This window comes from Pristis pectinata, chromosome 10 (genome assembly GCF_009764475.1).
Source record: "Pristis pectinata isolate sPriPec2 chromosome 10, sPriPec2.1.pri, whole genome shotgun sequence".
Taxonomy (NCBI): domain Eukaryota; kingdom Metazoa; phylum Chordata; class Chondrichthyes; order Rhinopristiformes; family Pristidae; genus Pristis; species Pristis pectinata.
The window spans coordinates 9,975,366-9,993,150 of record NC_067414.1 but is presented as its reverse complement, the minus strand read 5'-3'; the positions used below and the strand labels follow the sequence as shown (position 1 = coordinate 9,993,150).

At 40.1% G+C, this 17,785-nt stretch overlaps 1 protein-coding gene and 1 long non-coding RNA gene across 2 annotated transcripts in view; one reads left to right on the top strand and one right to left on the bottom strand.

The window, feature by feature from the left end:
* LOC127574917 (uncharacterized) overlaps positions 1–17,785 on the top strand; it is a 792,285-nt gene that overhangs the window by 232,443 nt on the left and 542,057 nt on the right. The gene's annotated exons all lie outside the window — the stretch shown is intronic.
* The window catches only part of LOC127574891 (signal-induced proliferation-associated 1-like protein 2), a 441,777-nt gene that overhangs the window by 230,555 nt on the left and 193,437 nt on the right, over positions 1–17,785 (bottom strand). Inside the window, 1 exon segment of the mRNA XM_052024377.1 lies at positions 14,307–14,495. Within this exon segment, the coding sequence (XP_051880337.1) occupies positions 14,307–14,495 (189 nt within the window).

Below are 17,785 nucleotides of genomic sequence, written 5' to 3'. Positions count from 1 at the left end.
TACCCCGATTAATAAATGCAAGCATTCCATAAGCCTTCTTAATTCTTAAGATGCATGCCAGAAGTTTTGTAAATAGCAAGCCCATCAAAAAAAAATGTCCAGCTCTGCACTTGATATAAGATAATGAAGTTGGGCAGGTGGAAGGAATATCAATGGTTAGCATTTGGTGGAGGGTATCATAATTTGGTTAGATTTAGCATACTCATTGGAAATGACAAAGGTGGACTAGAAATAAATGTTCCCACTTAGGCCAATTTTACTCAGCTAAGATATTACTTGGGAAAATATGAAGCTGAGCCACTGAATGAGACATCAGGACAGGTGACTGCAAGTTTGCAGAAATAGTTAAGTTTTAGAGTCTGAAAGGATGAGAGAGATGGAGGGGCAGACAGCCTAACAAATTAATGGGAGGCCACAAGTGGTAATGATTAAAATCAGAGATAAGAGATGAGACCTTAAAGTGCAATGAGCATGCAGGATGGTATGGCTGGGGAAAAGAATGACAAGGCTGTGGAAGGATTGAAAACAGGATGAGAATTTTAAAATGAAGGTGCTGCTGGGCTGGCAGTCAATGTAGTTAGCAAACAGGTTTGATAGGTGAATGGAATAGTCCAAGATAGGATACCTGCACAGAATGTTGTTTAACCACATATTTATGAAGGATGAATGATAGAAATCTGACCAGGAAAATAATGAAGCAGCCTTGTCTAAAAGTAATAAAGGCACAAATGATGACTTCTATACTGGATGAGACAAGAGAGGAATGGAGTTTGACAATATTTCACAGACGGAAGGCGCTGGAACACACGTCTTAGAGTCAAATTAGAGGCATGGAAGAAGAGAATGAAGGCCATACTAGAACTGTACATAGGTCTTGACACCAATAGAGTACTTACTGTTTGCAATTCTGGTCACTACACTACAAAAAGGTTGTGTTACCATTACAGAAGGTGCAGAGAAGATTTATCGGGTGATTGCTGGATCTGGACAAATACTAGACATACTAGGCTGAGGTTTTATTTGGAACAAAGGGAATATTTAATTGAGCGGTTCCCAAAATATTCACACACAAGACTTTACTGCATTGAAAAAAAAACTAATCTGGCAGGTTGTTTACCCTGTTATTCCCAGAAAATACATAAAACACAGATATAAAATGTTATACACGAGGCTGTTATTCCTGTTCTTGGGACTTGCATGACTACAGCCGTGCAGTACTTGCAGTCCATTCAGAGTTGCCCCAAGAATATTCTCAGCGAAATCATATATGTGCGATCTTGGTCATGAGTAAGCCAGGATCGTTAAGGGTGTCAAAAGGCCTCTGCTGAAAGATATTGGTGAATTAGTATAGTACAAGAATCCAGCTGTCTTCCTACCCATTTTGTTAGCTAAATAGCCAAAAAATTACAGATTTACTGAATTTAGTTTCACAATTATTCACAGCAAAGCAACAATCATGTCAGCCAGCTCAGTATATTCAACAGTTGAGTTCTTAGGCATTTTCAATTGAAGACAGTCTGCCCTGTTGGTCAAGTTTATAATGAAGTATAACAACTGTAGCAAGGACAAGACATCCAATAAAAATCTTCATCCATAATGTTCAGACTTTAAACTGATATGACCAAGCAAAACAAAAAAATTCTTTTGCCTAATAAGTTTCTGAAGTTAAGTTCTATTAGGCATAGACAAAATCTTCACCACCTAGGTATTGATAACTAACAACTATCAAATAACTAGATTGTCAATTCGCCTTCTAACTGAGAAAAGGCGAAATTGAATCCATGTTGGTTTATCCAGTGGCTGATACTTTGGACTGATCCCACTGAGTCAGAATGGAGGCAGTGATGCGCATCAACCTGGAATCCAGAACAGAGGCCAAACTACCAATACTTAAAATTCTGACATTTCAGCCATACAAAGTTGAGAAGCTGACTCAAAACATGGTTGAGCGCAGATGCTACAAAGGAGGTCAAACTCAAATGAATTGAAAACAGAAAACTGCAGATGCTGGAAATCTGAAATAAAAATGAAAAGTCTAAAAATTCTTAGCATCAGTGGGAAGAGAGAGTTGCTGGTTCAGATCAGAATCAGATTTATTATCACTGACATATGATGTGAAATTTGTTGTTTTGCAGCAGTAGTAGAGTGCAAAGACATAAAAATCTATAAATTACAAAAATAAATAGTGCAAAAAAGGAATAATGAGGTAGTGTTCATGGTAGTGATCAATGATCTTTCATTAGAACGCCATGGTAGTGCATCCTTAAACTGCTAATCTAAACGATATTAAATAATGTTCACACATTGTGGTAATCTGCGATGTGTAGCAAACTCCCTTGTAGCAACTAAATCCTGCAGCTCTTCTCATGTTGGATTACATTTGCTCCATATGGATAATTTTCAAAACAACCAGATTTCTAAGTAAAAATTAATTATGATTAATACATGAATATTTTTTTCAATTATTTTAAAAATCACATTGATTTGGATGCAAATGCACAACTTGAATATCAAAAGCATTCATTCTTATTATGGTGAAGTGAATTAAAACCATAACAACTTTTCTGACTAATTTTTGATTTACTGGATAAACACGATTGACTGTTCGTTGGCGAACTTCTCCTGTGAGCCATGCATCTTACTCAAATTGAATCAGTATAAATACAGCAATTCAACAAATGAACAGGATAGGGATTATTCAAGTCAGATAAATCTCTATACTTATAATGCATAGACAGCTGTGAATTATTTATTAGACTTTGAACTGTTCAGATTTTTGTTAATGCTCTGTTGAACAATGGCCTGCCTTTTGAGTGTATTTCAGGCATGAGGTGCTATAGTGGTTTACTACTCAACCACTGAAGTTCAATGACACCATTAAATCTGTCCTGATCATCTAATTGTCAGCAGAATCTGACACACCCATTTTTTTCACCTTGTGCCATTCTCAATGCCTTACTCATTCCAAGAGAGAGGTTAATCAGTGATTGGTAGTGTGTAATGCTGTTGTCATAGTAACATTAATTCCATCCATAAGGCAACAGCCCTGGATTTTGCCACTTCATCTTAACCTTTTCAGAACCAGTGTGCCCTTTTAATATTTAAATTTTGAATAAATTACAAACTGATTTTCCTCCCTGCCATGTTAAACAACAAAATAGACTTGAGTTTTTGTTATGGTACTTCAATGCAAACTGTATTAAATAAAGATTGGATCACAGTGAAAAACTTAACTGTGAAATATAGCTGTCAATGTTAATTTCATTGTCTAGAGTTGCAGTCATTCAATATGATACAGCTTTGAATGATAATCAAATGCAGCAAACTATTATTCAATGGTTGGACCTGCAAAAAAAGTCTAAAATCTGTTTTGTACGTTTGACATCTTACACTTGCTTGAAAGACCTTCTAAAACAGCTGTCCAATACATGAGCCAACAGTCTTATGTTACTAACTAGAAATCTAGATGTGGTTAATTGTACAGGCCACCCTGGTTATGAACCCCCGACTTACAGACACCCCTACATACAGATGAGCTTCCATAATATTAAATTCAAAAGTTCGATGTGTACACTCATCTGTTCCTACAAATGGCAGGTCTAGTTTACACTCTCTTTTCAGTAATTGTTCTTTCTTATCAGTCCTATGTGCTTCTGATGCCATCCATTACAATACAGATTTTTGCATATTTTCCGACATGGACAAAATTGACTTGTGGACGTCTGTAAAAAGGAAACTTGTTCCTTACCCAGGGACAGCCTGTATTGGTTTTAATAAATGAAAGGCTAGTAACACACCCTACCATTGTGCTGTGTACCTCAACAGTTGTGTTCATGCACATGAACAAAAATGCAAATTAAAAATCAGTGTGTATTTTCTTTTGCTGATTTTACGCTTTACGTCTAGAATCCTTATCTGTGAAGGATGGGGACTCAGACTTTCCAGACACCAAAAAACACCTGTACATCTAAGGCCACTGGCAATGACACTAAGGCTACAATGATATACAACAGTCAATCTCTCCATGGATATAAACAATTTCTTTGCAAGTTTTTGCTCACAAAACCAAGTGCAGTTTCCTTTTGATTTACTGAAGCCCTACTGTGAGGAAATTGGCGAGCTTCTAACTTTACTCACAATCCACAGCATCAGGTAGCTAATGGCTAGCACTGAAGCAACAAACAACAGAATTGTCAGTACAGTTACCCATTTCCAGATCCCAGCTCCGGATGCAAACCTACCAATGTTCCTGACCCCACGTCTTGGATCCAGCTGGACATCTAGCTCACAATCCAGAGCTTGGCTCCAGATCCACACCAAATATTTATATTTCACTACTTTCCACTACAAGTCTTCAAATGCAATCCATTTTGGGGCTAATGGGATTGACCAGATATGACAGGAGAGAGCTCTGGAGGACTGCACAATGTTTACCAACTCTCCCAATAACATATAGCAAAACTCTCGAGTACATGGATTTTAAGTCAGTGCATGATGAGGATTTCTCCCACTCCCTCAGCAATTTAAAACTAACTTGTTTTCTCACTTTCCCAGATCTGATGAAGGGTCTTTGACCTGAAACAAGGTCTATTTCTCGTTCCACAGATGATTTCCAGAATCTGGAATGTTTTGCTTTCCTTGACATTGGTATTCCAGGCCATTGTTCCATTAAAATGAAAGATTATTTCATCAGCCACTTTTTTTTAAATCTCAGGATGTTCCAAGAATTTTACAACCAATGAGTAACTTTTTGAAGAACAGTCACTGTTTAGCTATAGGAATCACAAGAGACAGCTTACACGCACACAAAGTTCCCACTAACACCCAAGTAATTCTTCAAAGTTGCTTGAGGGGTCAATGTTGGCCAACATTAATACCATCAGATCAACATCCACTTGTGGAAGCAGATTGGGCCTCAGTTTAGCTTTCAACCAAATGATAATTCCAACTATTTTGAACATTTCTCAACCAACTTGAAGCTTCTGATCACCGTAACCTTCTCCACACCTGAAACCCTCCAAGAGAAATCTAATTCTGACCTTCAGCTTATCCTGTTTATTTAATACCAGGCCTTCAGCTGCCTTGGTCCCAAGTTTCAAAATTTCCTCTCCATTTTTGACCTAACTATTTGACCAAACTTTCTGTCGATAACCAATCTACTTTGTTTGGTTTGATGTCAATTTGGTTGATAAAACTCTTTGGGAAATTTTGCTACTCTAAATTTGCAGTATACATGCAAGTTGCTTTGTCAATGATTGACTTAGAATTTGTGTGCTCCTATTTAGGTTTGAACCACAGGCCAAAATTACCAAATCAAAACCCTAGTAAGACGGTTATAAGCAAAAATAGCCCAGCATTGAGGGTCATGATTTATAACATTTAAAATCTCTAAATCTCTTTACAGAGCTGGAAGTATCTTTCAAAGTCTTCCCACAGTTAAACCACAGACATTTATGCTAGTGTCAGCTTCTCGAAGAACCCTAATAAGAAAGCACATGACGTGCAGGGATGAAAAACAGGAAACCCTCATTGTAAATCATGCTTCTTCTTTCAAGGGAAAAATGTGTGCAAATAAAATCTATTCATATAAAATTACCCAAATCAAAAGGCAAGGACATCGATAAATTTGAAATACCAAACTCGTCAAGATAAAAAGTAACATTGGCATTCTAGGACAGCAGCTCAATTATCAAAAGTTTATAGTGCTTGATAGACCCTGCAAAAGCTTTGAACTTTATGCAGAGCTTTTGTTTGTTTGACCAAGGAGCCATCTATAAGTATGTGAATTTTCAATAGTGACATGTCTCAGTTATTATCAAGCTACCTCTTTGGCATTGAAAATTAACTTCTATGAAACAAAAGTTCGAGTGATAGAGTCAGTGATAGAGCAATACAGCACACATAGAGGCCCTTTGGCCTAACCAGTCCATGCCAACCACAGTGCCCACCCATCTAGTCCCAATTTCCTGCATTTGGCCCATATCCCTCCAAGCCCTGCGCCTCCATGTACCTATCCAAGTGCTTCTTAAATGATACTATTGTACCTACCTCAACCACTTCCTCTGGCAGCTAAATGGATACCTTTGAGAGATACAAGAAAACTGAAGACCTCCCTTATTTATGTAATGCATATAGTTAAAGTGACTGTTAAGAAGGGCCAGCCCAGAAGGATCACTGGGAACCAGATGGATTTCACATTCACTCAGAGAAGACTGCACTCACAGTTATTCCCAGCATCCTGACCACTGGACAGAACGAAGGCAAGAGTCAATAAACATTAGCCAAGGGAAAGCCACCACACCATCCTCATCATGAACCATTTTAAAGGCAGACAAAAATCAGCCTGCCCATGGTGTGAGCAATCACCTGATGTCATTCAACTGGTAAGATTAGGATTTCCAAATCTCACTGAATAATTTACCCATGAGGAGTTCTGGGCTCCAGATATCTGTATTTCAAGACACAAGAGATGGAAGCATTCCACTTGCAGATTTACTTGTAAAAAGGGCAAATGGTAAAAGAATCCTAACTTTTTCCAAGTAAAACAAGTACTGCTAGGTGTCAAATTTCAAATAGAGGCCTGGTAATAATCAACAGTACTCTGTTCCATTTAATGAATGGAAAATTAAACTGAATGAAAAAGAATTCTTATATTGGAATGTGCTGCATCAACACCTTTAGTTAATACAAGTTTTAGTTTGTTGTTTTTCTCTATAAGGAAAGTATTTTTATGTTATTTTAGGTGAAGGAAACAAGGCCAATCACTTTAAAGAAACAAAAGACTTAAACCCAAGTTTATTATTCCATTTGACAGAACATCCATTTTCTTTCTCAAATCTATAGATTGTCCAGTGGAATCTAATTTCCATTGCAGTCATGCACAACCAACAGCTCACTCTCACATAAATTTAACTGTGGCTACCATTTTTCTGCACAAATGCTGGAATAATCAAACAGTGGTTAGATACATTTATGTGTTGCATCTTAGAACTCTAGCATATGCAATTACACTGTTTTCTGTAAAGCAAAACTGGCTTGCACTGGGTCATCAAGTGCAAGGCACTTCACTATTTGAGGGATGGATGGCAAACAGAAATTGCTTTTACATTGAATGGAGTTGACCAGGTTGGAGCAGATATCCTGAGCTTCCAGATACATGGCATTTTAACTCCCCTTCCCACTCCGACACCGACTTTCTCCATTGCAATGGTGAGGCCAAACACAAATTGGAAGAATATCTCATATCCCACTTGGGTACCTTGAAAACCAATGGTACAAATATTGAATTTTCCAATTTCAGGTAAGTCACACCCCTGGTGTTCTCGTCCCACACACACTCACCTGTGACCTGAGTTTCCCCTCCTTTTGTTCACTTTTCCCAACCCCCTCCTCCCACCTGTTCCACCTGCCCATCATTCCCCCTCCATCTGGTTCCATCAATCACCTGCTGACCTGTCTCACCCCTCCCTCATACTGCTAATATACTAGCAATCTTTCCTCTTCCCTCTCAGTCCTGATGCAGGGTCTCAACCCTAAACATCAATATACAACTTTTGCCTCCATAAAGAGCAAAAGGGTAGCAAAGGACAAAATTGGTCCTCTTGAAGATCAGCATGATCACGTATGCATGGAGCCAAAGAGATGGGGGAGATCTTGCATGAATTTTTTGCATCCATATTTACTCTGGAGGCAGACACAGAGACTATAGAACTGAGGCAAAAGTCATGGACTGTATCTGGATTATGGAAGAGGAGGTGCTAGCTGTCTTGAGGCTAATGAAAGTGGATAAATCCCCAGGACCAGACAAGATGTCCCCTCCGACCTTGTGGGAGGCTAGCGCAGAAATTGCAGGGGCCCTGGCAGAGATACTTAAAATGTCCTTTAAGCCACAGCTGAGGTGCTGGAGGACTGGAGGACAGCTAATGTTGTTCCGTTGTTCAAGAAAGGCTCTAAGAATAAGCCAGGAAATTATAGGCCTGTGAGCCTAATGTCAGTCATTGGTACATTATTGGAAGGCATTCTAAGGGATAGGATATACAAGTATTTGGATAGACACGGCCTGATTAGGGATAGTCAACATGACTTTGGGCGTGGTAGGTCATGTCTACCGAATCTCAGAGTTCTTCAAGGAGGTTACCAAGAAGGTTGATGAGGGAAAGGCCATGGATGGACTTTAGCAAGACCTTTGACAAAGTCCTGCATGGGAGACTGCTCCAGATGGTTAAGTCGCTTGGCATTCAAGATGAAGAAGCCAATTGGATTCAATGTTGGCTTAGCGAGAGAAGCCAGAGAGCGGTAGTAGATGGTTGTCTCTCTGACTGGAGGCCTGTGACTAGGGATCGGTGCTGGGTCCATTGTTGTTTATCATCTATATTAATGATTTAGATGATAATGTGGTAAACTGGATCAGAAAATTTGTGGATGACACCAAGATTGGGGGCGTAGTGGACAGCAAGGAAGGCTATCAAAGCTTGCAGCGTGATCTTGACCAGCTAGGAAATTGGCTGATGGAATTTAATGCAGATAAGTGCGACGTGTTGCACTTTGGGAGGACAAACCACGGTGAGACTTGCACAGTGAATGGTAGGGCTCTGAGGTGTGCGGTAGAACAAAGGTTCCTGAGAATACAGATCCACAGTTCCTTGAAAGTGACGTCACAGACAGATAGGGTCATAAAGAGAGCTTTTGGCATTTCAGCCTTCATAAATCAGGGCATTGAGTACAGGAGTTGAGAGGTAATGTAGTTGTACAAGATGCCGGTGATGCCGAATTTAAGAGTACTGTGTGCAATTCTGGTCACCTACCTACAGGAAAGGTATCAATAAGCTTGAAAGAGTGTAGAGAAAATTTACAAGGACGTTGCTGGGACTTGAGGACCTGAGTTATAGGGAAAGGTTGAATAGGTTAGGACTTTATTCCCTGGAGCACAGGAAAACGAGGGGAGATCTTATAGAGGTGTACAAATTATGAGGGGTAGAAATAGGGTGAATGCATGCAGGCTTTTTCCCCTAAGATTGGGTGAGACTAGAACTAGAGAACAAGGGTTTAGGGTGAAATGTGAAATATTTAAGGGGAATCTGAGGGGGAACTTCTTCACTCAGAGGGTGGTGCGAGTGTGGAACGAGCTGCCAGTGGAAGTGCTAGATGTGGGCTCAATTGTAACATTTAAAAGAGGTTTGGATAAGTGCATGGATGGGAGGGGTTTGGAGGGGTATGGTCTGGGTGCAGGTAGATGGGTCTGGGTGCAGGTAGATGGGACTGGGCAGAAGATCAGGTCGGCATGGACTAGATGTAGGGCCTGTTTCTGTGCTGTAGTACTCTATGACTCTAAATGCAGATTGACTTGCTGAGTTCTTCCAGTGTTCTATTTTTTGTTCCAGATTCCAGCATCTGCAGTCTCCTTAGTCTTCTGTTCAAACAGAATCGCAGCAATACCAAAATATGGATTTGAAAAAAATGGCAATTGGCATGTCAATGGATTTGGTTATGGGAAGGTTATGTTGCAGGTGACTAAGCAGTACAGTTGCTTTTACATAAAGGACACTACAAAGATCATGTACATCAAATACAAATCTTCAAACCTCCCTGCTGAGAACAAATATAATCCAAGATTAAAAATTGCTTGATTTTTTACTCGTTTTGGCTGGCTATGACCTATGAAAACATATTCCAAGTCTCCCCAGGTGTTTTGAACACTTGACACATTCATTGTTTTCACGTTTAATTTTTTGCCAATGTTAGCATTTAACTGTATTATTTTTGGCTCATTTTTACTGACTTTAGGTCCACAAAATTCAGGCCTAGTCTCAGAAAAGGATCCATAACTTTATTGCCAGAAACCAATTCATTAACAGTTCTGTCTAAAGTAATCATGGGTTATGAAAGCAGTCTTAAACTAAGTTCTCTAAACAAAAGGTGGGAACCTATTTGGGACTGCCAACACTTCCTTGTGTTGGTGCCAAGTTCAGGCAGTTATCTGGGGAATCAAACCATTGATCCTACGCCAGGTCAGACCTGGTGGAGGAACAACAACTGCAGAAAGGAATGGCTGCAAGAAACAAGGGCAAGTATAATGTAATTTACATTTTTTGAATGGTGTTTTATGTCAGGATTTTGTTGTTTCCTCTTCTTTCCTCTTCAATCGGGCAGGAGATACAGGAGCTTGAGGGCACGTCCCACCAGACTTAAGGACAGCTTCTACCCCACTGTGATAAGACTATTGAACGGTTCCCTTATGCAATGAGATGGACTATGACCTCACGATCTATCTTGTTGTGACCTCGCACCTTATTGCACTGCACTTTCTCTGTAGCTGTGACACTTTACTCTGTACTGCTATTGTTTTTACCAGTACTAAATCAATGCACTCTGTACTGACTCAATGTAACTGCACTGTGTAATGAATTGACCTGTACAATAGGTTTGTAAGACAAGTTTTTCACTGTACCTCGGTACAAGTGACAATAATAAACTAATACCAATCAACATTAGCAGGTCAAGAAAAGGCAAGCTCACATTAAGTACCAATGTCAGTGGTAAGCACAGGTTCATGGGTACAGGCAACAAATTCCGGTCCAATATAAGAAGAATTTCTACATGATGATGAAGAAAAATTAGAGCTAAGCTTACATTAATAAAGGAGCAATTTTATAATCCCTGCTATAACAGAAGAAACAGAATGTAAATGCCTCATGGGATGATAAGAGTTTTAACAGTGTCCTGAATTCAGTCAGCAAGGAACTGCCCTCACTCGCACTAATCTCTCGATTAAGTTCCTATTTCCTGTCTCACAATATCCGTTCAGAACTCAAGGACAAAGCCACAGGCAACTTCACTGCTGCAGTAGGACCATCTCATACGAATACCATCATATGTGTGGTAGAGAAAGCCACCTCATGAAACTGCTGATAAAAGCTGACAGCTTGCTAAGACATTTTTGTTTTCCTGCCTTTTGAGTGGTAACTTGTTCCAGTGTTTTCATCATATCCCCACAATACCAGACCTCCAAATTAAAGGAAGGATGTTGTACGTAATGTAACAATAAATCTACCTCCATCTGACTGGTACTGAATAAACTACTATACATATTAGAGTCATAGAGTTATACAGCATGGAATCAGGTCCTTCAGCCCAACTCGTCCATGCCGACCAAAATGTCTTCCTGAGTCATTTGTCTCCATTTGACCCATATCCTTCTAAACCTTTGCTATAAATGTCTTTTAAACATTGTAATTGTACCCACCTCTACCACTTCCTCTGGCAGCTCGTTCCATATACCTGCAACCCGCTGTGTGGAGAAACTTGCCTCTCAGGTCCCCTTTAAATCTTTCCCTTCTCATCTTAAACCTATACGTTCTAGTTTTAGACATCCCCTACCCTGGGAAAGAGAATGACTATCCATGTTATCTAAAGTCTATATTACAGCTACCCCTTCTAGGTGCAGCTTTTCTTTTAATATGCTCTAGCGATATAAATAGATTGCCTTTCAATTTATCAAGGTTAGAAGAATAAATGAAAATCAAAAAAACTGCAGATGCTGGAAATCTGAAATAAAAACAAAAAATGCTGGATATACTCAGCAGGTCAGGCCACATTTTCTCCAAAGTTCTGATGACAGGTCTTCAACCTGAAACAGTAGCTCCGTTTCTCTTCCTGCAGATGCGGCCTGATCTACTGACCACTTCAGCATTTTCTGTTAGAAGAATAATTTATGTTTTTAGCAAATATAATAAAATGTTTTGTTTCCTTATCTAGACCGTCAGGAGAGAAGCCTGACCTATTGATTACTTGTTCACTGATGTATGGGTGTAAACATCATAGGAAAGACCAGCATATGCAGCCCATTTGGCAGTATCCATTTTAATAATTTGGTGGTGAGCTATCTTAAAAGTGCTGCAGTCCTTGTGAAAATATTCCCACACATTTGCTAGTTAAAGAATTCCATGATTTAGACCCAGCAACAATGAAGGAAATGTAAGATGTTTCGATGTCACGGTGGTGTAACATTTAGAGAGGAATTTGCAAAAGGCATAGTGTCAACTTAGTAAGTCCTTGGCAATACCTTCTAAGTGCACAACCTCTACTGCTCAGAAGAACGAGAATGCGTCCAAGGACTTACTGAGTTGACGCTATGCATTTTGTAAATGTTACAAATGGCAGCCACAGAGTGTTAATGGTGAAAACAGCAAATATTTAAATTTGTACCTGGGATGCCTAAACCAGCTGGTTTGATCTCACATGATGTCAATTTCTTGAATGCTATAGGAACTATCATAACATCCTGATATGTGCCTCAACACAGAACACAGAATGCCCACAGAATACAGAATAGCAAGACTGCTTGTATTACAGGTCAACAACGAACCCCAGATTTTGAAAATGGAGGAGTTGGTGACGTTAATGTCACTGAAACTCAAGGGGAAATGCATGCTTTCTTTTGCACTTCAGGTGACCATTGCTTGGTACTTGTGAGATGCGATTGTTGCTTGGCAATTATTAGCACAAGAATTCTGCCCAGGTCTTGATGTACTTGGACACGGGCTGTTTCAGTATCTGAGGAGCTATGCTGGAACTGAACACAGTCCATCATCAAAAACATCCCCATCTCTGACCTTACAATGGAGTTACAGTCATTGATAAAGTAGCTGATGTTGGTTGGGCTCCTGCCACTGATATCCTGTTGGAAGTTAATCCCCTTCACTTGCTCCACATCCGTCTCTAGCCAGTGGAGAGTTTTGATTCCAATGACTCCAGTTGTACAAGGACATTTTAGTATCACACTGAAAGAGCAAGGCCTCTCACATTACTATGTAAATACAAATGTTCCTTCCATTTTTGGGGCAAAGATATAATAAAATCAGGAGCCAAGTACACCTGACGAAATCCAAAGTGAGCATCAGTTAGCAAAAGAATAAATGTCTCTTGATAGTCCTGCCAACATTAGCTTCCATCACTTTGGGATGATTATAAGTAATAAAAGGGACAGTGATGAGCTGGCTGGATTGTCCATGTTGAGGCCTCGCTGTGCCCTTCTTCCCACAGTCCCGCCATCTCTGTTATGTCTGTCTTGCTAGTGGTTCAGGACATGCATAGGAGACAGGAATGCCAGATAAGATTCTCAGAGTATGACTGTTTCCTGGTTAGGTTTTGGGCAGATCTTCCAATTTTGGAATTAATTCCAAATGTATGCAAGGATCGCAGTCACCCGGTTTGGATATACTTTTGAATCCTTTACTTAAAATCAACGTCAGGTGGTCTGCCCAGTTTTATTATGTTCTGATGTGGAAATGTGGGACAACAGAGTAGTCTTCTAGGTTATTTCAGAGGGCAGTTAAGAGTCAACTATATTGCAGTGGGTCCCTAGTCACATGTAGACAAGACTGAGTATGATTTCCTTCCCCCATGAATGTTAGTACACCATATATGGCTTTCTGCTACAATCTGTTGGTTTTGTGGTCACCACTTATGCTCTGGATTATTTATTTAAATGAATTTAAATTCCCCAGCTGTTGTTTTGGGATTTGAATCTGTCTCTGAAATTGGATCAATAACCTAGGCCTCTGGAGTGGTGAACTTGTAAAATAATCACTCTGCTGCTGCCCCCATATTCAATTCCACACTTTCAGAACCAAATTTGTGAAAATGTTTCTGCCTCCTTTGAATTTCCCTTCCATTCTTAGTGACAGATTCCATCAAGTTCTTCCAAATTTTACATTCAATTCATCCATAATTTCCTATTCTTTTCATTACTGTTTTGCTTCTAGTTATGCTTTAAATTCCCTTTCAGAAATACTCAGATAAGAATACCCGCTCTTATCATTATAATTATGCATTAACATAAGTAACCATTAAACTATGGCAAAATTTTGCTGGTACAGATTTGGGGAAAATTATGCTGAACAAAATCAAGACCACTTAATATCAATGTGGAAGTAAAACTATTTTACAAACAGATTTAATGTCTTCTTCTTGGAATTATTTAAGTTTCTGGTGTTTCTCATGAGCCTTATGTTCAGTACTGTATTCTCGGCTAATTGACAAGATTATAGTCATAAACATTCTCAAAAGCTTACTGCAGTCACCTCCCTTTTCCACCATGCCAACTGTTTTATCGTTATCTAATTGTACATTGATAACGTCCCCATCTGCTTGCCGCTTGCTGCTTACTCAGTCACAGAGTTCCAATCAGTTCATTTTTCTGGCTTTCATTTACCAGGGATATTTGTTCCTTTATTCTAAATTATCATATTTAAGCTAATCAAGTGTTCCATGCGCTTTAAGTAGATACATAGTGTAAAGAAACTTACCCCTTGCTCATCAAGTTTCAGCAGCTGTTCCATTACTTTGGGAGAACTTGAAGCCACCCTAAGGCACTGGATGTTCAATTCAGGTATCACGTACTCCAGCACCTCTTTTATGGGCAAACCTCGAGCGGTCCCATGTCGAGCAGTGGACGGGACAGCATCCTCCAAAATGGCTCCTCTCAGAGTAGAAAGCTAAATTAACAAGAAAATCCTTCTGTAACTGTACAAGTATTAAAATAAACTCTACTTTGTAAAATTAATCCATACAAATTCACTTAGCAAACCTAACATTTATATCAATGTTGCATTGTCATCAGATCCAATTTCAAGAGTTAATAGCCAGCCAAGAAGAAATTTAATTATTTCTACTAACTAGTTTTGCTTGTGGTAAAAAGATGATACATTCTGTTATATATGAAAATATATGGGTTGTTCACAATGGACTTGGCCACTTTAGAAACATTTGTTCTTGTTAGATGTCTTCTTTGAAGTCAGAATGAAAGTAAAAGATGACGTTATTTTTAACAGCATCGCTTGGGCTCGAATAGGAGCCCCCAGGTTTTACTCTTTCTTTTAAAAAAAACTTCATTAAAATTTTACACCACATAAGGATTAACGTCTATGTACTGCTCTCTGCTTGGGCAATGCTATATTAATCCCACTATCCAATGCTGACTGCCAAAGCAAACCCAAACTAATCCCACTGCCCAGTGTCCATTAGGGCAATTGTATACTAATCTCATTGCCTGGCCCTCAAGATAAGCAGTCCCAAAACTAGCTCCATTACCCAATGCTCTCTGCTAGGCCATCCCAAACTCACCCTGCTGTCCAATGCTCTCTGCTAAGGTAATCCCAGACAAATCCTACAGCCCAGGTCTCTGTGGGGGTAATGCAGATTAATCCCACTGCTTTGATCTCTGTGCAAAAGCAATCACAGACTAATCCCACTGTGCCAACAAAATATGCAAGATAAATCCCACTCATTTCTCTGGTGGAAAATTCCTGTCATAACAGCCCATATCCCAGAACTCTGCGGTTCCAGATTTTTTATCTGCACTTCAGTTAAATGGTCTTTGCCAAAACTACTGCATGTGGGAAAGTATTCCATGCTTCAAGTAAAGACATTTCTTCTATATTTTTTCTTCTTTATGATTCACTCTCTGTGGAGTTTGATCCTGACAGAGTCTGACACTCATCGACTCCCTCTTCATTATAAATCAACAAAGATTATCCCCATCTTTTCCTAAAAATGATTTTCAGCTTTATCTTTACCATGTTGTGCATGTGCTTTACGGGCTTTGACATTTTTCCTGTTTTCCCATTTAAATCAATGGCCTAAGAAATTAAGAGTGACCCATACTTTGAATAGAAGGGAGTTCAATCATTAATAGCGTGGCTAGTAGCAAGAGAGAGGCAAAGGCAGAATGAAGGCTGAAAATGTGACAGAAAAATAACCATAATCAAAGGGGCAGGATGGAGGTAGTGTGTAGAGTAGGATCAAATGTCTTTTTTTTAGAAAAGTTACTTGACAATTCCAGATTTCAGATTTTGCGTGTCATTTACAAACAAATTGTAAAGATGTACTACACAAAGTCTATAGGATTTCCTGGAAGGATGAAAAGAATCAAAACACAACAACTTGCATCTACATCACATCTTTAATACAAAGCACTTCACTGATAAAATGTTATACTATTACAAAAGAAACTATTAGGACTATTGAGGAGGTCTTCCTAATGTTCCCTCCACTGGGTGCCAACTGCCTCACTATCCCCAATCAGCTCCCCTCTGCTTTTGGTTCTTGGCGAGATTGGTCCTTGAGTTTTTGGACTGTAGATGGTCTTGGCGATGCTGAAGAGTTCACCTGGCATGGTTATTGGCTTGTTGCTGGATCGCCTCCACTCCTTCCACCCACCATCTGTTTTGCAGGTCATGAGTTTATCTTTGTTGGACCACAATTCAGAATGTCTGGGTCTTCCTCCACTGCACCACCTCCCAACGAGATACAATGGTGTTTCTGGCCAAAAAACACCTTGGTTTTACGATTAATTAGCTTCTTGTCATTCTCATTACATTAGTCTGTGTTTTCTGGTAGTAACACATTAATTTTGGTGGACTTCGGTGCAGAGCTAGCACTGTGGACACTCTCGTACTTGTCACTCTGATAAACCAGGCAGTTAGTTGCTACCAGTCTGGGGTTCCAAGGATTTCATCAGAAGGATCCCTCCATCCCTTGCAATCACACCTTTCCAGAGCTTCATTTCTTTCCTGACTTCGTCACTGAAGACACCAAAAAAGGATCAGCAGAGAGCTGGAACAGGAGCCTCCATTGAGACTTAGGCCAGGCTTGCTCAACATTGAAAAAGAATTTCTCTTTGGCCTCATAGATTACTTGTAGGATTAGAACATATGTGCGTTTAACTGCAATGTGCTGGTTGTGTGTTAGACTGAGCTGGAATGTCATAATACACGTGTTTACCCTACAGATGGAGTTACTGAGATGCCAGGCTCTGAAAGCCGTGGAATGTTCGGGTCTGTCACTGTTGAGGTTTTCCAGGAGGGTTGATGTTCCAGATTCTAGACTTCATTTTGAGGAATGAAAGATGCCCATGCATGGTTTTCTTTTAAAATGTGGGATAGCTGTTGCACATCAGGTACCCTATGGCCTTGTTTCAATGGCCAGGAGATTCAAGATGACCAGTCCCTGCTGCAGGGACGTAACTTGTACCCAGCATGTACCCTTATGTGAGCACAAACAGAAGTCTACTCACTTTCTGGCTTCAAGCAGGTACATTCTGACCACACACATACAGATGTCATTGCCCACAACCTCTTCCTCAACCCCAGTCCCTCTACTTTCATCTCTTTCTGTCCCTCATCCCCCTCCCCTTTTCTCTTCCTTTCTCTCTCTCCAGACCCCTGCTCTCCTGCTCCTCCCCCCACCCCCCACCCCCACCCCCACTCACCCAGCTCTTTCCCTTCCTCCGTTAATTCTGCACTCTCCAGCTCCCAGCCACATACTCTCTCCTGGGGTGAGGCCACCACCCCACCTTTCCCAACAGTGCATTACCATTGGCTTTGACAACATCCTTCCGGATGACTGGTGATCATCCTCTTCTCAAATTTGGCAGTCCTCAGAAGTTCATGACTACTGGCAGACATGGTAGTGTAGCGGTTAGCATAATGCTATTACAGCGCCAGGGACCTGGGTTCAATTCCAGCCACTGTCTGTAAGGAGTTTGTACGTTCTCCCTGTGTCTGTGTGGGTTTCCTCCCACTTACGGGTTAGGAATTTGTGGGCATGCTATGTTGGCGCCGGAAGCGTGGCAACACTTGCGGGCTGCACAAAAGATGCATTTCACTGTGTGTTTCGATGTACATGTGACTAATAAAGATATCTTATCTTATCTTACTCTATGCACGCAATATGACAACAACCAACCCCAAAGGAGATTGGGATCATGCATCAACCCTCTCCTCAA